Below are 22,963 nucleotides of genomic sequence, written 5' to 3'. Positions count from 1 at the left end.
ATCGTGTCCCTAGGGGAGTCCTGTGGGGGGTGCTCCGGGAGTATGGGGTACTAGGCTTCCTTATCAGGGCTGTGCTGTCCCTGTATGACTTTTGTCAGAGCTTGGTCCGCTTTGTTGGCAGTAAGTCAGACTCGTTTCCGGTGAGGGTTGGACTTCGCCAGGGCTGCCCTTTGTCACCGATATTACTCATAATGTTTATGGACAGAATTTCTAGGCGCAGCCAGGGCTTTGAGGGTATCCGGTTTGGTGACCTCAGGATTAGGTCTCTGCTTTTTGCAGATGATGTGGTTCTGTTGGCCTCATCGGACCGTGACCTTCGGCTCTCACTGGAGCAATTCGCAGCCGAATGTGAAACGGCTGGGATGAAAATCAGCACCTCCAAATCTGAGACTATGGTCGTCAGCCAGCAAAGGATGGAGTGCTCTCTCCAGGTCGAGGAGGGAGTCCTTCCCCAAATAGGAGTTTAAGTATCTCGGGGACTTGTTCACGAGTGAGGGAAGGATGGAGCGGAAGATTGACAGGGGGATCGGTGTGGCGTCAGCAGTGAAGCAAAAGGGGGAAGAAACTCCAAGCTTCCCCAACTTGTGCACAAACAGTTATAGCTTTATAAAATAGTTGCAGTAGACAGTATATAATATGTTATGCGGTAGTGCAAATGTATAAGTAATCATGTTAATCATACTAATCATATGTTAACCATTTATTTGCAGTGATTCAATGACAATATGTCAATGTGTTAATCATTAATCAATGGAACACCCAAACATTAACAGTGATGCAATGTCATATACTCACCTAAAGGATTATTAGGAACACCATACTAATACGGTGTTTGACCCCCTTTCACCTTCAGAACTGCCTTAATTCTATGTGGCATTGATTCAACAAGGTGCTGAAAGCATTCTTTAGAAATGTTGGCCCATATTGATAGGATAGCATCTTGCAGTTGATGGAGATTTGTGGGATGCACATCCAGGGCACGAAGCTCCCGTTCCACCACATCCCAAAGATGCTCTATTGGGTTGAGATCTGGTGACTGTGGGGGCCATATTAGTACAGTGAACTCATTGTCAAGTTCAAGAAACCAATTTGAAATGATTCGAGCTTTGTGACATGGTGCATTATCCTGCTGGAAGTAGCCATCAGAGGATGGGTACATGGTGGTCATAAAGGGATGGACATGGTCAGAAACAATGCTCAGGTAGGCCGTGGCATTTAAACGATGCCCAATTGGCACTAAGGGGCCTAAAGTGTGCCAAGAAAACATCCCCCACACCATTACACCACCACCACCAGCCTGCACAGTCGTAACAAGGCATGATGGATCCATGTTCTCATTCTGTTTACGCCAAATTCTGACTCTACCATTTGAATGTCTCAACAGAAATCGAGACTCATCAGACCAGGCAACATTTTTCCAGTCTTCAACTGTCCAATTTTGGTGAGCTTGTGCAAATTGTAGCCTCTTTTTCCTATTTGTAGTGGAGATTAGTGGTACCCGGTGGGGTCTTCTACTGTTGAAGCCCATCCGCCTCAAGGTTGTGCGTGTTGTGGCTTCACAAATGCTTTGCTGCATACCTCGGTTGTAACGAGTGGTTATTTCTGTCAAAGTTGCTCTTCTACCATCTTGAATCAGTCGGCCCATTCTCCTCTGACCTCTAGCATCAACAAGGCATTTTCGCCCACAGGACTGCCGCATACTGGATGTTTTTCCCTTTGCACACCATTCTTTGTAAACCCTAGAAATGGTTGTGCGTGAAAATCCCAGTAACTGAGCAGATTGTGAAATACTCAGACCGGCCTGTCTGGCACCAACAACCATGCCACGCTCAAAATTGCTTAAATCACCTTTCTTTCCCATTCTGACATTCAGTTTGGAGTTCAGGAGATTGTCTTGACCAGGACCACACCCCTAAATGCATTGAACCAACTGCCATGTGATTGGTTGATTAGATAATTGCATTAATGAGAAATTGAACAGGTGTTCCTAATAATCCTTTAGGTGAGTGTATAATCAATATCTATATACATATCTCAAGTAGAGTCTAGAAGCAGAGCCATATTCCGGTAAATTGAGCAAGATGGGTGAACTTTACCTTGCTACCAAGGTGAACCAATGGAGCAGGAGAATTGTGTTTGTTATACGTTTCAGCTTAGTTTGTTGGTATTTTGTGACCAATCAGGACTTAGAAGTCCTTATAGGGAATTGGGAGTTATGGTTTATTAACTGGTTGCTCTGTGTGTTGGGGGTGACTTGGTACCGAGTGCCAGAGTGTGATGGGAGCGCTTTGCTGAAATCGCTGGAATAAAAGAGATTTTCTTTACTCACCAAACTGAGACGTCCAGACTTTTATTCTAAGTGACTCTCTGTGTTATCAGAGAGGTTGATTCATAATTTTTCTACCACACCAGCTTAATATTTATCGGTATCATTAATATTTTGTATTATCCTGTTCATCGGGACTCTAAAGTGTGCCTTATAATTACAGTAGTTTGCACTATGTAACTTTTCGGGTCGAATTAATTTTGTAGCACTTTGAGATTTGCTTTCAAATATAAAGTGCATTATAAATTAAATGTATTATTATTATTATTATTTTTTGCTTGCACTATGTGTCCTTTGCACCTTGTCTTTTGCACTAAAAATATGTTCGTATGTGCTCTACATGCTCGCTGCTGTATGCACTACAATTTCCCTCTGGGATCAATAAAGTTAATTCTAATTCTAATTACACCTATTAATACATGTACGCCTTTATATGGACTGTGGAACTAGTTTTGGACTACAGGTTAGATTCCTGTGCAGAAAAGACCTAAGAATATAGGTATCTGGATATCAGTTTTGGTATTACTGGGACCAAAAAGAAAATCAGCGATACTGCCGAACCCTACTGTACAGTAATACTGCGCCATCTATCAGCTGAAAGATCTCTGCCGAATGATCTCTGGGAAAAGACATCTCTTTTCCAAATTGCAAAATCACGTGATTTTCCATCAGCACCAGGCACTAGACGATCGGCAAATTTTGGCACCAAAGACGAAGCGCTTTTGTGCCTAATTCCCTTCATTGAGTCTCTCTGCCGGCTTGCCCTGGAATAACCCCAGCAGCGACCTTTCCCCCCCTTCCTCAGCTCTCCGCAGCCTGCGCGTCCCCGTGCCTTCCTGAACGCGCAGCCGCGGCGAGCGCTCGCAAAGATGGCGGCCTTCAGCAAGTCCATTCCGCATACGTGCTACGAGATCGGGCACACTTGGAACTCGTCCTGCACCGTGTCTAGCCTGCAGGTGACGGCTGGGGCGCTGGAGGTCTCCTTTAAGATATACGCGCCGCTGTACCTCGTAAGTATCGCCGTGACCGCCCGCGGCCTCGGGTCTCTGGCGCGCCCGGCGGGGCCTGTGAACTGCTGGCTGTTCGGAGCTTCATTCGGAGGAGGGGGACTTCCCGACCTCTCCGCGGCACCCAGGGTTGCTGTTTTTACAGGATCGAGTTCGTTATAGTATCTATAAAGCCATGTCGGTAATGCGTCCGTGTCTGTCGTTTGCTTCTCATTTCTTACGGTTACGGTCAATTTGAGTGTGTGAAGGACAGCGGTGCATTACAGAGCCCGGTCACAGTCCGTGTGCTGGCTGTAACTCTAATACCTGTAACTGTCATAGGCATAACTCTCATAGGGAAGGTCCTGTCTGCTCTGGTGTGAACACAAACCCCCCATACACACAAAGACATGCATGTGTGCGCACACACATACACACACACAGAGTCACCGTGGATAACAACATGGCTCAGATCCCATGTGGGGTGAGGGTTAATACCCCAGGACTGGGTATGAGCTCAGACCCCGTATGGGGTGAGGGTTAATACCCCAAGATTATATATGAGCTCAGGTCCTGTGTGGGGTGGTGGTTAATACCCCAGGGCTGTGTGTGAGCTTGGATCCTGTGTGGGGTGAGGATTAATACCCCAGGCTGCCCCCATAAGTCCCTGCTTGGGGGAACCCTAAGAGACTCTCAGCTGAGGACAGATGCAGCAATAACGGAGGAGAGCGCCACATGCTGGCTGGTACCCGTCCGCAGTAACTCTCTCTGCCCACAGATCGCTGCCATCCTGCGGAGGAGGAAGAGGGATTACTATGTGAAGAGGCTGCTGCCTGAGATCCTGCAGAGCGCCTCCTTCCTGACGGCCAACGGGGGTCTCTATATCGCCTTCTTCTGCATCCTCAGGTACGTGCAGTGTCTGTCTGTGTGTCTGTGTGTGTTGGGCCACTGGGGGTGCGAGTGCAGGGCTGAGGCGCCTCCTATGTCTTGCCTGGGTTCCTCAGCACATCGGGGGTTAAAGTCCGTGTAACACGTCAGCCGCGTGTTCAGCCAAAGGTCACTCGGGAAGTGAGATTTCCACATGCATTCCATGCTTGGCCCATTCCGAAGGGGAACAGGGATTTGGAAATGACATGCAACACTGCAAACGGCAAATTAAAATATCCTGACTGTAACGGGGGTTTGCTGTTCAAGCTCTGTTACAGCCCAGTGGATACACAGTAAACTGCTGAATGTGAAATATATAGTTTGTGTTTAAAGTAAATAAGATAAAAAATGGAATTTGGTCCCAATTATCCTGCTTTTGCACTGGGACTGAGTTACGCTGAAGCTCCTGTGATTTTTATGCTTGCAGGTGGAATGAAGACTGTGATGTGCAGTGTGCTCCGAGTTCAGATTGTACTGTTTGGAGACTTTGTTTTTTTTGCTTTTGACTCCCAACACTAGGGGGCGATGTTGCTGATTGCTTCTTGGGCGTTGGTTTGCCTCTCACAGCGTATGTGAAGCCACAGGCCGCTAAGCCATACACCTGAAACTCTTTTTGTCCCATGTCCCCCCCCCCTAGTTTTGCCGTACCGCATTGTTGGGATGGTGAGTGATAATGCACATCCCTCTGTCTCCCTCCCCTCCCCTCCCCCCACCCACCCCGCTCCAGGAGGATTCTGGGTAGGTTTTACTCCTGGTCAGCGGGATTTGGAGCAGCACTGCCTGCATCCTACCTCGCCATCCTGATTGAGCGGAAGAGCAGGTGAGGGGTGTGTGTGTGATTGTATGTGCGAGTGGGTTTACCTATCCTTATGGGGACATAATGTCCCCGTAACGTGATAAATATCCGTTTTTTTTCCCTTATGGGGACCGGTTTCCTGGTCCCCATAAGGGAAAACTCTATTTTATAAAAATCGGTGACTGCTATGAAAAAACTAAAAATGCAAAAACTCTTGTATTTTGTTAGGTTACTTATGGTTATGGTTAGGGCAGGGTAGGGGTTAAGGTTGTCATAGTTAGCATTAGCATTTTTCTCATAGAATTGAATGAGCGGTTTCCATAAAGATATGATTACAGGTCTGTGTGTGTGTGTGTGTGTGTGTGTGTGTGTGTGTGTGTGTGTGTGTGTGTGTGTGTGTGCGTGCGTGTGTGTGTGTGTGTGTGTTTGTGTGTGTGGGGCAGTGCAGATGCTGACTGTCCCCCTCCCACTCTCTCGCAGGCGGGGGCTCCTCACCATATACATGGCCAACCTGGTAAGAGCCTGACCCTTGTGTGGAGCTCGACTGCGAGCCACTAGCTGTTGTTCATGTGGATCTTCTTCTTTGCTGCCGTGCTCCCGCCTGTCCAGGCCACGGAGACGATATTCCGCATGGGTGCCACCAGAGGAATCATCACTCCAATCAAGCATGGCGAGGTGAGCCCCCAGCATGAGGTCACACCATGCCCTCCACCAATCAGAGCAGGCTGTTTACTCCCCACACTGGCTGTCACACCACATTTCCAGCCAATCAGTGCAGACTCTGCCTGGTGTCCTGCCCCTCCCACCCTTCCCCACTCAGGGCAGGGTGCTGGAGCGTAGCTTTCATTGAGAAGTGGGTATCACATCCGATTTCTCAGGAGGAAGTTGATAGAATGTTCCGGAGTGAGCCGTTGACAGCCTCGGGCCCTTCAGCACTGTTCCTGAAACACAGCCACGTGAGAGAGCGGCCTGGCTGCTTGTTCAGGATCTGCCAGGGCTTCCGGAAGGCTGCCGCCGTTTCCGGCCTGTGCGGGTCTCCTCTGAGCCCTTTCTGCTCTCTCTGCAGGTCCTGCTCTTCTGCATCACAGCCGCTCTCTACATGTTCTTCTTCAGGTGAGGAAAACTCTTGTCCGCAGTATTTGCGGCTGTCAATGGTGCACGTTGTGGATAGTAGCTCAATAAGACAGGACTGCCCGTGTTTGCCAAGTCCGCAGTTAGAATCCCCTGGATGACAGACTAATGCCGTCATTGTGCCCTTGACCGAGGCCCCTAACCCCAGTTCTTCATGGGATGCTGCACGTTGACTGATCCTGTGCTCGTCCCCAAAACGTTCGCCTCCTATACAGATTTCACCTGTATATCCATGTGTGCACAATGGCATATGTGGAAATCAAAGAATTTCTGTGTTCTTTACCTGTAAAAATAGCGAATTAATTTTCTTTCATATTTCTTTTAATTTCACTCATTGATAAGGGCTTCATTTCTGGCTCAGTGCTGCCCTCTGCTGTTAAATCGATGTTATGACTGATTGCAGTAATGTACTGTGATGCAATATCTCAGGAAACTAACAGCCAGTCAGAAAGCAGTGCAAAGGGGAGACCATGACGATGTGCAGGCATGTGGGAGGGGGGCAGCTTAAGGACAATTGTGGTTACATTGGACCTACTCAGGCCGTCTGCCACTGGACAAACTGTGTTTCTTTTGTTCCCCAGGTGTAAAGACGGACTGCAGGGATTTACGTTCTCTGCCCTGAAGTAGGTGAAAGACACAAGGTCTGCCCAGTGTGGTCCTATCCACAGAGCACTGCTAAAGTTGAGTCTCTTCTGTGATGTCTACTAGGTTCATTGTGGGCAAAGAGGAGATTCCCACACACTCATTTCTGGCAGAGCACACATACCCAAAGGGCCCAGAGGGGGGCACTGTGGAGCCAAAACAAGACCGGCCTCGTGTCCTGTCTACCTCCAGTATTTCTTCCATCACGGACCTGACCAGGAGACTGCTGGAGTCTGTGTGAGACGGGTTCTGGGCTGCATGGGGACATATCCTCTGGAGTTGGTCCGCCGAAAGATGCACCAACTTCTTTTCTCTTGCTTCCCTAGATGTAAACACGGCCCCCGGCACAGGTGCTGCAAGCACTACGGTGACAACTGCATCAGCTACTGCGTGAAGGTGCGAGCCGCTTCCATGCTGCCCTCACGCTGCCGCCGCACCACCCCTGCTGGCCTGACCCCACGCGTCTCCCCCCCCCCCCGTCCCCCCCGACAGGGCTTCGTGCGCATGTTCAGCGTGGGCTACCTGATCCAGTGCTGCCTGAGGGTGCCTTCAGCCTTCCGACACGCCTTCACCCGTCCGTCCCGCCTGCTTTCCCTCCTCTACAATAAGGAGAACTTCCAGCTGGGGGCGTTCCTTGGTTCCTTTGTCAGCATTTACAAGGTCTGCCCCCCCCACCGTAGCCCAAAAGCTGTGCATACTCATAATGAGATTTTAAATCCCAGAATCCTTTGCTGGTTCGCCGTTGATCTTGGTCTCTGCCTCGGCCTTTCTGTCTGTCGCAGGGAACTAGCTGTTTTCTCCGGTGGGTGCGTAACCTTGACGATGAGCTGCACGCACTCATTGCTGGTATGTCGCCCCCCCTGCCGATCAGTCTCACTGCGTTGCCATGATGACAGCGGATGTGACCCCTGCCTCTGTAGGTCCAGTGACATCCACAGTGATGAGTCCTACCTAAATTAGTATGTTTTTTCCTTCTTGTCTCCTATTAGGATTCTTGGCTGGGGTCTCCATGTTCTTCTACAAGAGCACCACCATCTCCATGTACCTTTTCTCCAAGCTGGTGGAGGTAGTGACCCTGCAGTGACCTGTGTTCTGTCAGACTGCCCTTGCATGACTGTGGAAACCCTAACCCCTGACTCCTGACTCCCTCCTCCTCTCCACAGACCGTTTACTTTAAGGGCATTGAGGCAGGCCGGGTCCCCTACTTTCCACACGCTGACACTTTGATCTATGCTGTCTCCACAGCAATCTGCTTCCAGGCGGTAAGTGGATATCACTGAGAGTGTGTCTGTGTGTTTGTGTGTCTGTGTGTTTGTGTGTTTGTGTGTCTGTGTGTTTGTGTGTCTGTGTGTTTGTGTGTTTGTGTGTCTGTGTGTTTGTGTGTCTGTGTGTCTGTGTGTCTGTGTGTCTGTGTGTCTGTGTGTTTGTGTGTCTGTGTGTCTGTGTGTCTGTGTGTTTGTGTGTCTGTGTGTCTGTGTGTCTGTGTGTCTGTGTGTTTGTGTGTCTGTGTGTTTGTGTGTCTGTGTGTTTGTGTGTCTGTGTGTCTGTGTGTCTGTGTGTTTGTATGTCTGTGTGTTTGTGTGTCTGTGTGTCTGTGTGTTTGTGTGTCTGCTTTCTAACTAGCAGGCGCTGTGTGTTTCTCCAGGCTGTGATGGAGGTACAGAATCTGCGGCCCTCTTACTGGAAGTTTCTCCTGCGGCTTACAAAGGGCAGGTGCGTGGGGGCTGGGTCCTGCTGTCCCATGTGACTGATCTCATGTAACTGATCCCCAGTGTAGCATCAGCTGGTATGGGGGTGGGATCAGGAGTCCCATGTGACTGATCCCGGGTGTGATGTCAGCTGATGTTTGTGGGCGGAGTCAATAGTCCTATGCGACTGATCCCCGATGTGATGTCAGCTGGTGTGTGGGGGTGGGATCAGCAGTCCCATGTGACTGATCCCCGGTGTGATGTCAGCTGGTGTTTGTGGGTGGGATCAGCAGTCCCATGTGATTGATCCCCGGTGTAATGTCAGCTGGTGTGTGGGGGTGGGATCAGCAGTCCCATGTGATTGATCCCCGGTGTAATGTCAGCTGGTGTTTGGGGGTGGGATCAGCAGTCCCATGTGACTGATCCCTGGTGTGATGTCATCTGGTGTTCGTGGGTGGGATCAGCAGTCCCATGTGATTGATCCCCGGTGTGATGTCAGCTGGTGTTTGGGGGTGGGATCAGCAGTCCCATGTGACTGATCCCTGGTATGATGTCAGCTGGTGTGTGGGGGTGGGATCAGCAGTCCCACGTGACTGATCCCTGGAGTGACGAGTGTTCCTTTTCCTGTGTGTGCCTCTCCAGGTTCTCCCTGATGAACCGCCGGGTTCTGGACATCTTCGGCACTCAGGCCTCACAGGAGTTTCAGGATTTTGTGCCCCAGTTGGACCCCAGATACACCTTAATGCCCCCCGGTGTGGAGGGGCATCTCGGCTGAGTTGGGGTGGCCCTGGGGTGGGTCTGGTGGATCTAAGGACTCGACCGCACCCCTCATGCAGCGTGATCAGTGTTACCTTCATGTGAGCCTGTGGAAACGCTTTACCTGAAGTGCCTTCAGTTTGACCGCCGTGATGCCAGCCAAACATGCCCCCTATTGTCACGGCACTAGGGGGTGCCACTGAGTCACCTTAAGCTGGTATAACGTGGGCTGTGCTGAAGGCGGTCAGGTAAAGGGTTCCCATTAGCGTGTCTGACATAGAAGGACTGGGCAGAGACCAACTTAAACCCAACACATGTGAGTCCAAATGCGATTTTCCACAGATCCTTCACTGAATGGTTTGGCATCGATGATTGTAGTACTTTGCAGTTACGTATTGATATATTGAATATGGATCGAACGGCAGGTAAAATAACGAAAATCTTCTTATCTGAATTCAAATGCAATTATGTGTTTGAGTTTAATCTCATTAATTTACAATCAAATCTAACCAGTATGATTAGCTAAATCAGGCTCTCCTGAGATATATCTGTAGATGTCTTTTTAAACAGTGGAAGCAGGGCTTTTAAAATCCCTGTATAAAGTGAGGCTTTTAGTTTCTCCTGACTGCCCATTTTAAAGTGATGTCACACGTATGGATGGGAGACCCAGACCCACGGGCCTGTAGTGCAGTATGACTGCCCCCACGCTGGGTTAAATGCGAAGGGCCCTCCCCCACGGCCCTTGCGGGACTGTGACTGTGCAAGCTGCCAATAGCTGACAGTACCCTGAGATCTGAGATCTAGCAATGAATAAATGAGAGGCGAATTAAGATCAGTCTAATAAGGAATGTGTTCATCTTTCACAGAACTGGATGTAACATCGGGAACAATAAAGCAGCCTGTTTGAGCGGCTTTCGGGTGACATTTCCTGCTGTCGTGTCAGCCTTCTTTTCGTCTCGTACGTCACAGTTGACCCCTCTCAGCGTTTGTGGTTATGCTGACCTTGTCGTGGGAGGGTTTGGGGTTAGAGTGAGGTATAGGTGAGCACTGAATCGAGCGAATAGCCTCAGCAAGTGAGAGCCACATATTTGGGGAGACTGAGGCCAATTGATGAACGAGATCAGTCGTTCGAAAGGATACAGTAATCTTCCTGCATAACTTAGATTCCCCCAAAAACCACTAAAAAACACTACAACTTTTATTTATTTTTTTCCATTGTGTCATTTTTCTACATTTTATGGAAATGACATGGAAAAAATTCCACATCTGTCCACGGTCTCCTCTATACAGAGTACAGATTACTTCCCATCATTCTTAGCAGGTTACTTCCCATCATGCTTAGCAAATTGCTTCCCATCATGCTTAGCACCGTGTATTAAGATGCGGTGCTGGAAGACCGAAGATGCCGTAAGGAGCACAGGTGCAGGTCATCGGAGGAGGAGGTGTCTGTTGTTCCGATGAGTCATCTCTCTCTTCCAAAGTGAGTGCGGGTGTGGCCTCCATGCCAGTGGCTGTGTTAAGGTGTTGGTGCATTTCCCTGCCATGGATTATGTTCGCTGCACCGTTTAGGGACCCACCTGTTTCCCATGACTGCGTAGCTGGTCCCGTGCCGCAGGGGATGCCCCGGATGGAATGTCAGTAAGGGGATCACGGTGAAATGCGGAGCTGTTCTCAGCCGCCTTACGCATGCTGTGGTGAATCTTACAGGATGTTTGTGTTTTTCCGTCCCCAGTGAGCGACTCCTTTCTCAGCGGTTTGCTGTGCAGCCTTTGTGTATCTCACTCTCTCACAGCTTCCCATGAGCATTGGTCCCATAAGGCAGCAGCAGGAATGTCCAGGGACCAGAACAGCTTTTGGAAATTTCACTTGGTCCCTCTAAGTCAGGGATGGGCAGTCTTATCTGCAAAGGACTGGTGTGTATGCTGGTTTTTGCTGCAGCTCCATAATTAGATTACTAATTCGAGGACTGATTTGGCTGAAAAGTCCTCACACCTGCCTTTGAACAGCTGACCTAAAGGTTATCCCAAAAACCTGCATACACACCGGCCCTTTGCGCATAAGATTGCCCACCCCTGCTCCAGGTGATATGTTAATGAGGAACATGCAAATTAAATAAGTACCAACAGGGGGCACTGTGAGGCAGACCAGTGGACACCTTCCTTCTGCTGATGCTTAACATGAGCAAAATGCTGCATCTGTCTTAGTCCAAAGCCTTCGAATGCCTGGTCACTGATCAAAATCCGTGCTCATGTTGTCTCACACTCTATTCTCTGCAAACTTCGCTCCACACTGCCCTGTGGTGGAACAGTGATTTTTCAGATTCCCTGGACCTCCAGGACTGGCAGTGTGGCTCTGCATCCGTCGTACACTTTAGTGATGAGGTAGGTGAGCCTGGCTAAACCACTGTAGAGAACTATGGTTCTGTAATTGGAACATGCTCAACAGAACATTGGACTGGCATTGCTGATTGGCAATTGATGAAGGCATCTGGTGATCCCAGATTAAGACGCTACGTGGCTCAAATGTGACCCAGAAGGCTGACATTCCTCTGTAGTGAACACCTCCGTGACAAACTAATCAAAGTAAGTCAGAAGGCCCAAGTTATGTGATGATCTGGAGGCTTTTAATTGGATACTGTTTCAGTGCTCCGCCCCCTGTGGTTTCCATCTAGATGCCATCGCCCTCAATTTGTTTCTCTGAGCATAGATGGGCTTTGAGCTTCGATTACTGAGTCCCTCTGACCTCGAATCAACAGAATGACGTAATCTAGCCGTCCCCTGTGAGAACTTCCTCTAATTATCACAGTGTCTTTGAAACGACCTTGCAAATTATACTGGAAGGCATTTAAATATCGAACAAACCCCAGTTTCTCTGGGTTTTCCTGGAGGGCGCCCAGTTAAAGGGGCCACAGGCAGACGCAGAGGGACCGTGTGCTGTATCACTTACATGTCCTGCATGTTCCTCTATGGTTCCTGTCAGGACCGTGTGCTGTACCACTTACGTGTCCTGCGTTTTCCTCAATGGTTCCTATCAGGAACAGTTGCTGTGTCACTTACATGTCCTGCGTGTTGTTCTATGGTTCCTATCTGGAACATGTGCCATGTCACTATTATGTCCAGCGTGTTCTATGGTTCCTGTCAGGAACGTGTGCCATGTCACTTGTGTCTCCTGCGTGTTCCCACATGTTTCCTGTTGGGAACATGTGCTGAATCACTTGCATCTCCTGCGTGTTCCCCCATGATTTCTGTTGGGAACATGTTCTGAGTCACTTAGGTCTCCTGCATGATCCCCCGTGATTCCTGTTGGGAACATGTGCTGAGTCACTTAGGTCTCCTGCGTGTTCCCCCATGATTCCTGTTGGGAACATGTGCTGAATCACTTGCATCTCCTGCGTGTTCCCCCATGATTTCTGTTGGGAACATGTGCTGAGTCACTCGCATCTCCTGCATGTTCCCCCGTGATTCCTGTTGGGAACATGTTCTGAGTCACTTAGGTCTCCTGCATGTTCCCCCGTGATTCCTGTTGGTAACATGTGCTGAGTCACTTAGGTCCCCTGCGTGTTCCCCCATGATTCCTAGTTGGAAACGTGTTCAAGTCACCCCAACTCTGTCCCTGTCCCCTGTTTCACAAAGGTGAAGGAAATCTGGCCAAGATCCTGTGTCTATCAATTCAGCCAAATAGAGTTCCTCGTGAACTTTACACCACTTGGTCAGCTGCAGGAGGGAAGGCTTAAGGTTACAGTGTTAGCATTAGGGACTTAGGCCACGTAAAGTGGCTCCCAGTTGCTCCTCTGCTGATGTCATCCTGAGAGGTCCTGCCTCAGACAGTAGCTCTGGTTTCTCCCGTGGTCAGAATCCATCCACACAGCATTTTGCTAGGATGTTGGGTGCATCACGATGTCGCTGCTTGCTGCCTGCAGCCTGCAGCTCACCATCCATGAATAGCGATTGTGAGATGTGGTGCGATCTATGTAAGATCCACATGCACAGAGTCACCCGAGTCTATACCGAGGCAGTCTATACCCGGTGACCTGCTGTGTCAGTCATCCATTCACACGACCCCATTACGCTGAAATATAATCAATTATGGAGCTTCATTGGGTGCTTGTTTCCTCTCATCTCCCACATAAAGATTATGCAAAAAAAAAAAAACAGAATCCAGCACTCTCAATGACCTGACATTGCTCTGACTATTGAGCGTTTGTCTTTACATGTCAGAATTCCAGAACTCCCGAGTAAGACAAGCTGTCAGGAAACAAAAACAAGACAGTCCCCTCTCTTGCTGAGCTTATACGCACCAGAACATTAAAATATTCTGCAGATATTTTTGCCCACAGCCACATGCAATGGAGGAAAGCTTGTGGTCAGAGACCAGGTCAGCCAGTGTCCCCAGTGCTGTTAAAGACCTTGCTCAAGGGCCCAACACTGATATTATCAAATGCTACCAGCCACCAGAGGTGGAAAGTTCAGGTCCAGAAAATACAAATCCAGACCAAAGTTTTGTGTCAACCAACCAGTTGAGTATAAAGAGTCACAGAGTACTCAGCTGTTTGACTAAACAAAACTATGGACTGGATTTTCTTCCAAGGGTTTGAACTCATGATTTTCTAGAGGTAGGTTCCCTTCCCTGACCATCTAAGCTACCTACCACCCCAAAAATGGATGAATTGAGTTCATTTGGTCCCAGAGCATAAAGACTACAGAGTCACTTCATTCATCTGTGTGGAGCATGTACTGTATATATTACACAGTAAGGACCAAATCTCCCCACAATGTGATAAAAACCTATTATTTTGACAGTCTGGGGACATTTTTTCAGTCAGAAAACTAAACATGCCATAGGTCTTGTATTTTGTTTGGTTACTTATGGTTAAGGTTGGGTAGGGGTTAAGGTTGACATAGTTAGGATTAAGGTAATGCCCATAGAAATTAATGGAGACTCCTCACAAAGATTTGGATACCTAATCTGTGTGTGTGTGGGAAGTCAGCGTGACTGAACTCTGTAGTATATCCTAAGAAATGCTCACTGTGTAAGGACTATATATTGCAACAAGCAGTCATTATGAACTTGGTGAAGCAGAGATTATATAACCCCACACTTTATGCAACAGACCTTGAACACGAGCCGGCCTGATTTTATACATGTTCTCAGGCAGACACGCTAGTATAACTGCTGTTTGCAGCGAACAAAAGCACTTATTCAGAGTTACTGCCATTGCGGTATGCGGAATGTTATCTACACCCCCCGTGACTAGCTGGTAAACTATGGTGAACATGGCATCTTAACCAGCCATGTTCAACCCACCCAGAGTCAGCAGCAGGACAAATCAGACACTCGGGCCTAAGATTTTCATGGGTAGGGGGACAACAGTAAAAGGTGGCAAGTGGCAGCACATGAGACAAATAAGGAGACATATGTCTTCATAGTTCTATTTTAGCACCTTTGGGTTATTTTCCCTAAGAAGGACTGTGCTGACTGAGCTTTAGACAGGCGGGATTCATCAAGGTACGTCACCAATGTGACACAATGCGCATCTAACCCGCCGGTGTCACTTGGCGTGAGATTTTCTTCCTAAGCCGATTGCTTGAGTGTGACTCTGTGAAGAAGCTCTGAAGCTTCAGGCAGCTGCTAGACAGTTGGCTTCAGCACGTTCCTCTCACTGAGGTGCTGTGGAGTTGGATCTGTGTGCATTTTTCATGCACGGTTTGTGTGCTGCACACAAGGCTTTCATTAGTGGACCTTACGGGCTTCAATACTGCTCTCAGTGTCTCCATCACCTCAGTCATGGGACCCGGCTTTGTTGACTTACTCAGTTAGTGGTGGAAACAAACAAACACGCATAAACTCACAGACTCAGTATCGCTGTGATTACTGTCATGGGACCTGTCCTGCAAACAAACTGGACAGAAAGTGTAGGTATTCAAGGGATGATTCTGACCAACATCAGTGTGAAAATGGGGGGCTTTGGATGGGCTATTGGCTACACAGGGGAGTAGTGTGCTTGGTGAGCTCGGGGTGGGCGGTTTGCAAGAGTAAACAGCAGTGAAGTGAGTGTTTCTATGGTTGCATGGGTCACATTCCTCAGTGAGCACCATCCAATCAGGAACACTGGGCCTCAGGGTGTCCATGTTGGACTGACCACAGAGGGTGGAGGTCTGGATCCCTCCCCCCACCACCACCACCATCATTAATCACACATGCAACAGCCTGGACTTGGAGCCATTGATTATATCAGCTTGCTGGCCGGCCTGTATCTGACACTATGGAATAGCAGGTGCCCTCACGCTGGCATCATAAAATGGAACCACAGCAGCTGGTGCTCAGTGACTGAAGCTGGCGCCCCCTGTTCCCCTGGGGGACTCACTGCTGTCAGGGACACAAATCAGTGGATCTACGGACATGGACCAGGGCAGGAAAGCTAGAGGGCCCCTGCAGTCTACAGCTGGTGCTCAGTGAGTCACGCTGGCACCCCCTGTCCTCCTGGGGGACTCGAGAGACTATTCCGTGGATCTATGTAGGTATGTGAAGAAAAATTTCAAACTCAACCAAATTAAATGCCAATGGTACCATTGGAAAGAGCTTGAATAAACAAAGACAATGACACCAAAATCACTCAGATATCTTAACAAATAAGGAAATTATTGGCAAAAGTAGTTTGCTAATTAGCCCTATTTTTAAAAATGGAATGTGTGTAGAAAACTGTGACCAAATACCTAACTTTTTATATAAAAACGCTTGTAGTTTCCTTCATAATCAAGATATCTCAATGAAACTTTCAGGGAAGGTGTATCTCTTTATATTCTTCAATCTGAAAGAATAATATATATTCCAAGTATGTTCTTAGTCTGAAATAAAATGGATACAAGGTGAAGACTGGAATGGTGTATCAACAGGCGCCGCTGTTGGTTTAGGTCACGTGACCATGTGAATATCTCTTATCTTCTGCTTAATTAAATGCGACTCAGTGGATATAATCATCTTTTTCACATCTTAAGATATTTCCCTAATATCATGGCATATTGATGCAACAAATCACTGATGAACATACAGCAGATTTCAGGATTTTTGGCCCGTGACGATCCTGTATGCTGCCGGTCCTGGTCAGTAAACTTTTTTTCTGATCCATAGAAAGCTATGAAACTGCAGGATTAGGAAGATGAAATGATGAACAATATGTCAATTTAGCTTTCAAAAGCGTCACTTAATCCTTTGAGGTGGTTTTTGTATGTTGAAATCGAGTGTATTTTTCAACGTTTCCGGAAAAGGTCTAAATGTACACAGAATTGAAAAATTCAAAACGGGGGACGAAGAGGGGATCCTCATCTATGTTATCAGTGGGAATACCGCGGAATTCCGCAATGCGATACAATAAGAATGCGTATTTTCCGGGGTATACCCAGCGCTCAGATGACCCGATGGTGGAACAGGAATCTGGAACAAAAAAGGCGGCCATGTTGGTCGCGCTCTTCACATACCTAATCTATGTACATGCACTAGGGAGAGGAGTGTGGCATAGGGCCCTACAGTACACAGTTGTTGACCAGCTGCTTGGTGGGTCCAGATTTCAGGCTTTGGAACCATTTTATCTACATGCGCTTTGAATAAGACATTTGACTTTGAGTAATGGTGGTAACCAGCTGTACACCAGATTTTGCAGAGGCTTGTCTGTGAAAACTGAGGATGTGTCTAGACTGAGAAGAAGACGGATGTGGAGAGAAAGGGTAGGTAGGTTTAATTAGCCATTTATTCAAGGTCATGGTGACGGAGATGAAATGATGCTTTATTTGCCATTTGTACAGGTATGAGTACAGGTGCATTACAGCACTTCTTTCTGCGTTGCTCCATTTTACCGTGCTGACCACCCCCTCGTTAAACCTGTCCCCCGTGGTAGAAGTGGGCCCACTGTCAAATTTATGGAAGGTTTCAAAAAATGTTCATTATTTTCTCATTGTTTCAAATGCTGCTCTGGCTGTTTCAGATGATGGAAAAAAGAGCATTTACCAGGAGTCTTTTGTTTGATCCATGGAGTGTGTAGAGCAGGATGGGGAACCTAATTCATGGAGAGCCAGTGTGCGTGCAAATAACAGCGAGTCCTCCGGACTGGAGCTGAGAACCACTGCTTTATAATCAACCGATTGAGAGATCATCCCAAAAACCCCCACCGGCTCTCCATGAATCAGATTCCCCACCTCTGGAGTAGAGGAACCCTGAGGCCCAGAGGAAATAAGGTGCCATTCTGCATTTTAGCCACAGCATTTAATAATCGTGCCCTTCACCCAGCATGTTCATGCCCCCTGAGTAGCCACACCCCACAAGTAGCCTCCCTTCTGTATGTGACCACACCCCCCCCGCTGGCCCTCACCCCTTAAAACAGCCAGAGCAGGCGCTGTCCTTGACTGCACTGAGCTTTGGTGAGATGATGTCAGGCACGACCGACTTCACCACGTCCTTCTCACTGGCAATGATGTGCTTCACCAGGCAGTTTGCCGCCTCATTTATGTTGATGTTGTCCTGACAACAGGAGAGAGTAGAGTTCATGTTATGGATCACTGTTAGAGTGTAAAAGAGATCAACAAAGTGCAGAGCACATTTGTAAGCCAGAAACGATGCCTTTGTCTTACAGTTTGACTGCAATCTGAACTGCCATTCTGATTGGCTGGCATAATGACCATAATTAATATTCATGAAGGAATTAATTATATGTCCCAAGTGTTCTCTCATATTAAAGTTTCTTTAGAGACCCCCCAGGGACTTCTGCAAATGTCCTACTTGTTATAAAAGCTGGGAGATGTAGGACGGAGAGGGACCTGTGGTCTGTGTGACTCTCTTACTGTGTGAATATGTGACTGTGTCACTATGTGTGTTTCTGTGTGACTCTCACTGTGTCTCCCACCGTGTGAGTGTGACTGTCTGACTCTCCCATTGTATGTCTCTTACTCTGTGTCTACCTGACTATCTATCTATATGTGAGTCTGTGTGACTCTCCAACTGCATGTGTGTCTCTCACTATGTGTGTGTCTGTGTGACTCTCCCACTGTGTCTCTCACTGTGTGTGTGTCTGTGGAACCCTCCCACTGTGTGTTACTCTCTCACTGCCCGTGTCTCTCACTCTGTGTGTCTGTGTGATTCTCTCCTTGTGTGGGTCTCTCACTGTGTGTCTGTGTGATTTTCTCTCTGTGTGTGTCACTCACTGTGTCTGTGTGGCTCTCACACTGTGTGTGTCTCACTGTATGTGTGCTGATGTGATTCTCCCATTGTATAGGTCTCTTGTCTGACTCTCCCACTGTGTGTCTCTGGGTGACTCTGCCACTGTGTGAGTGTGCCTACGTGACTATCCCACTGTGTGAGTGTGCCTATGTGACTCTCCCACTGTGTGTCTCTGGGTGACTCTCCCACTGTGTGTCTCTGGGTGACTCTCCCACTGTGTGAGTGTGCCTATGTGACTCTCCCACTGTGTGAGTGTGCCTATGTGACTCTCCCACTGTGTGTCTCTGGGTGACTCTCCCACTGTGTGAGTGTGCCTATATGACTCTCCCACTGTGTGTCTCTGGGTGACTCTCCCACTGTGTGAGTGTGCCTACGTGACTATCCCACTGTGTGAGTGTGCCTATGTGACTCTCCCACTGCGTGTCTCTGGGTGACTCTCCCACTGTGTGAGTGTGCCTATGTGACTCTCCCACTGCGTGTCTCTGGGTGACTCTCCCACTGTGTGAGTATGCCTATGTGATTCTCCCATTGTGTGTCTTTCTCACTGTTTGTACATCTGTGTGACTCTCCCATCGTGTGTGTCCCTGTCTGACTTTCCCATTGTATGTCTGTCTCACTGTGGGTGACTATCTCACCATGTGTTCTGGGACAGCAGAAGCTGTGTTTCTGACCTAGTGAGGAAGTACCTTTGCTGATGTTCTGAACCAGCCCACGAAGCCACTGTCCCTGCAGAACTGCTCCATCCTGGCTGCGTCGTGACTCTGCAGTTCACACCCGTGGTCACACTTGTTGGCCAGGAGGACGGTGCTGACTCTCCTGCCGTTTGACAGGGTGAGCTTGGAGTCCAGGTCCTCCTTCCACTTGGTGACCGCCTCAAATGTGGCACGCCGGGTCACGTCAAAGACGATAAATGCACCCACGGCCTCTCTGTAGTAAACCCGGGTCATGTTCCCAAAACGCTCCTGACCTGGAAACGCAAGGCAACCTGCTCACCGGTTCAGTTCAGCTTGCAGTTGTGCTACGATCCTGTACTTTTATTGCACTGAAACCAGTTAAATCTGTGCCTCATAACATTATACAGTCCAGGCAAAGAGGCAAACCAATGTCCTGCCTTCTCAGTTCCACTGGATTGTCTGTATCTGTGACAGTTGTGCTGTCTTTTTCTCATCATAGACCTCAACAAAAGTTAAAGTTTTAAACTGTGATTCCTTGGTTTTTGTAGTGGTGATGGTGTCATTTTTTATACGTTTATTATATACATTTATGACACGTATCTGAAAAAGCAGGTTATCGAAATGACGTCAGGGAGATCAGCAGTATTCAGCAGAGTCATATTAAACCTTATTACGGTAACCGCTGTAAAGATTCGCCTTACAGAAGAAGAACCGCGGAAACCGGGGCAGTATAGCCGAATTACGGGGTACAACTGACGTTCAAAGCAGGACAAATAAGCTGCGGCTAAAGACTAAAATAAAGTTATTCTGTTGTAAAAGACTAACTTTATGGGGCATGTTTAAAAAGCAAAGATTAAATGGGCTAAACACGATTTAAAGAAATTGTTTAGGTGCATCATACACTTTGTTTTATTGGTCTTCATTTGTTATAAAGTGAGCAAAGTTTTACCAGAAGCTTCGGTTTTCAGTGTTTTAAGTAAATGAGTTCAATGTGACATGATTACCGGCGATGTCCCATAGCTGCAGGCGGACGGTCTCCCCTCCCCAGCTGAGCACCTTCAGCGCGAAGTCCACCCCAATGGTGGCGCGGTAGTTGCCGGAGAAACTCTGCTGAACGTAGCGCTTGATGATACTCGTCTTACCCACACCCAGGTCCCCGATTACCAGCACTTTGTAGAGACGCTCCTTGTGGCTCTTCTGCATGGCTGTGTATGTAAGAAATGCCCCCGGGACCCACACTGCCTTCACTCCTGCCTACCCGCTGCCTCCGAGGACCGCCCCCCGGACGGTGGGGCGACGGGGACAGGCGACAGCGGAAATTTTATAGTTATTATTGTATCGGCGTGATAGCTGTTATCCCGTGAATCACCCTAGCCGCGCAGTGGGTGTAAAGCGAAACTCTTGACTGTCAAGGCATGAAACTTTCTTTTTCTGGAGTTCGTTCCTCTGTGTTCATCTGCGGGAACTTGGAGCTCCGTCGTAATTTTACTAACCTACTTTATAATAGATGGAAATCGCTTTCCAGAAATTTTAACTTGTCAGCCTCCGGATGCAGTTTCTACGCGGTAAATAAAGGGAACATCACATCCAATTGTTCGGGAAGTCTAATTAAATGTTACGGATGATAGCTGGAGGGAATCGACGTATTTAATGGCAACAGAATCGTTGTTACGGATGTATTCTTAGATTACTGCTTTCTGGTGTTCACAATAGTCTCAAACCTGGAGAAGCAGGTTTTACACAGACAGGTGGATTCAGAGGACATTTTCAATGTTTCACGATCACTGTTCATAATATTTTCCGTGCATATATGAAGCCCAAACAGAGGGTGTCTGTGTGCCTATGCGTGTGTTCAGATGAACGCAAGGCAAGCACTGAATTAGCCTTTATAGATGCGGGGGGAGCGTCACTGAATGACTCAGGACACACCACAAACCATGTGCTGTCATTTTAAGCGTGACTTTAATAACGTGACTAGGACATGCAGCATTGTGATCACATGACAAGGAAGACGTCGCCATGGGAACAGCACAGCCAAAATACACAAACACAGCCGCTAAAACCTGCTTCGTTTACCGTCCGTCACGCAGTAAAACAGTCATAACTACGTTAGTTTTAAAAAGCACAACAATAAAAAAGTCGTCAATACTCTTACGGCACAACGAGGTGTCGCAGAACCAATGAAATTCCAGGATCAGTTTCTGTCCTCGTGTCTCCAGGATTTTACATCTGTCTGTACAGCGCTTTAAAGTAATTCCTGCGAAAGCACATTTAAAATATGTAAAATATGACAACAATAAAAGAAATATTTTGAATCAACAACATTCCCAATAAAAATATCAGCTATTTGAATGTAACAAACCAGCATACTATATGTAAAACAGTAAGCCTTATAGTTGAATTTGAATTTAGTGATCAATTGTCATTGTTGACACACCACATGACACAGTGCACAACAACGAAATGTGTCCTCTGCATTTAACCCATATGTGACAATGTGACAAAGCAGGGGGCAGCTAATTTAGCATTTTGTCAACAATTACACTTTACATACATTGTCATACATTACACTTTACAGGATATTATGTCTACTGCTTTTGTCATCAATATTTACACATACACAGATTTGTAATTATATCTTTGTGGGGACTCTCAATTAATTTCTATGGGGAAAACTCTAATCTGAACATGATGATCTTAACCCTTACCCACCCCACAACCTCAACCAACAAGTAATCAAACAAAATACGAGACTTTTGGCATTTTTAGTTTTTTGAATGCAGTCATAGATCTTTGAGGGGACCTGAGAAATGGTCCCTGCAGCATCAAAATAATAGGTTTTTATCACATTGTGGGGGACAATTGCTCCCCATAATGTAATGCAAACCTAGTCCACACCCCCCACCCCCCACCCCCCCACACAGACACACCATATTGTGTCCTGCGACAATATTATTGTAGGTGTCATATTTTTATGTCTGAAGACAGAATATTAATTGTCCTCCCACATGACTATCAGTGTGCATCTAGACAACTGATATGCAGAGATGGGGGAACGTTTCCAAGAGCAATAGAAATATTCCTTGGTCACCAAATCCATCTTGTGTCAAACACCTTATGTCAGGGTAGAAACAATACCACACAATAACAATGGTAAGGCAGCATGAAAAGAACACCTTTAGTAAGCCTAGTTTTTTTATTAATAATAATAATAATAATAATAATAATAATAATAATAACAAACTAGTATTTAAATGGTATTTTTCTCCAAACTTGTACCAGTCAAAACTATGCTAATCAACTGAATATCCCAAACTCTTGTCTAAATGGTTTTTTTCACATACTGGGAGAAGAAACAAATGTGAGACTATGTGTAAGTGAGAGGCTGTATTTCCTGTACTCACTTTGTGATAACTTACATACACATCAGGCATGTATTAACATTTCAACCCCGTACCGAAGAAGAAGGGCAGAGGTCCAAGCTAAGTGGGTGGATTAGTTTGCATTAATGTTACAGGGTAAACAGTACTGTATGCATTAATATTACAAGCTAAACACAATTGGGTGCATTAATGTTATGGACTAAAATAATAATAATAATAAAAATGGCAATTTATTGATCCCTCGTGGGGAAATTCCCTTTTCACTCACCGCATCTTACTCTCCATGACCCACATGTAGGTGAGAGTAAGCTTGGCAGTGAAGGGCAGCCACCTGCAGTGGCGCCCATGGAGCTGGGGGTTAAGGGCCTTGCTGAAGGGCCCACATATGTGACTATTCTGCCAAGGCCAGGCTTAAACCAGCAACCTTCTGAGTATTACTCAGCCGTG

At 47.3% G+C, this 22,963-nt stretch overlaps 2 protein-coding genes across 2 annotated transcripts; one reads left to right on the top strand and one right to left on the bottom strand.

The window, feature by feature from the left end:
* Window positions 1-3,126: 3,126 nt before the first annotated feature.
* tmem135 (transmembrane protein 135) lies at window positions 3,127-10,179 on the top strand. The gene is made up of 15 exons (XM_023832233.2): window positions 3,127-3,336; window positions 4,091-4,218; window positions 4,967-5,059; window positions 5,516-5,549; window positions 5,645-5,710; window positions 6,102-6,148; window positions 6,748-6,789; window positions 6,875-7,045; window positions 7,135-7,204; window positions 7,301-7,468; window positions 7,591-7,654; window positions 7,798-7,874; window positions 7,972-8,070; window positions 8,454-8,521; window positions 9,139-10,179. The coding sequence occupies exons 1-15, from the start codon at window positions 3,196-3,198 to the stop codon at window positions 9,269-9,271; spliced, it is 1,401 nt and encodes a 466-aa protein (XP_023688001.2). The 5' UTR covers window positions 3,127-3,195; the 3' UTR covers window positions 9,272-10,179.
* A 6,799-nt stretch (window positions 10,180-16,978) lies between these two features.
* LOC111854386 (ras-related protein Rab-38-like) lies at window positions 16,979-20,428 on the bottom strand. Its single transcript, XM_023832289.2, has 3 exons — window positions 20,138-20,428; window positions 19,146-19,426; window positions 16,979-17,763 (listed from the first exon to the last, which is right to left on the bottom strand). Exons 1-3 carry the CDS (start codon window positions 20,334-20,336, stop codon window positions 17,611-17,613), a joined length of 633 nt encoding a protein of 210 aa, XP_023688057.1. The 5' UTR covers window positions 20,337-20,428; the 3' UTR covers window positions 16,979-17,610.
* Between the last annotated feature and the right edge of the window lie 2,535 nt (window positions 20,429-22,963).

The sequence above is a fragment of the Paramormyrops kingsleyae genome, chromosome 24 (genome assembly GCF_048594095.1).
Source record: "Paramormyrops kingsleyae isolate MSU_618 chromosome 24, PKINGS_0.4, whole genome shotgun sequence".
NCBI classification, from domain to species: domain Eukaryota; kingdom Metazoa; phylum Chordata; class Actinopteri; order Osteoglossiformes; family Mormyridae; genus Paramormyrops; species Paramormyrops kingsleyae.
This window is presented reverse-complemented; position numbering and strand designations above follow the sequence as displayed.

Coding starts and splice junctions, on each gene's coding strand:
- tmem135 (XM_023832233.2), top strand. CDS start 3,196: ATGGCGGCCTTCAGCAAGTCCATTCCGCATACGTGCTACGAGATCGGG. Junction 4,219..4,966: donor GCCTTCTTCTGCATCCTCAG/GTACGTGCAGTG, acceptor ACCCCGCTCCAG/GAGGATTCTGGGTAGGTTTT. Junction 7,046..7,134: donor AGGAGACTGCTGGAGTCTGT/GTGAGACGGGTT, acceptor TTGCTTCCCTAG/ATGTAAACACGGCCCCCGGC.
- LOC111854386 (XM_023832289.2), bottom strand. CDS start 20,336: ATGCAGAAGAGCCACAAGGAGCGTCTCTACAAAGTGCTGGTAATCGGG. Junction 19,427..20,137: donor GCAGCTATGGGACATCGCCG/GTAATCATGTCA, acceptor TTGCGTTTCCAG/GTCAGGAGCGTTTTGGGAAC. Junction 17,764..19,145: donor GGTTCAGAACATCAGCAAAG/GTACTTCCTCAC, acceptor TCCTGTTGTCAG/GACAACATCAACATAAATGA.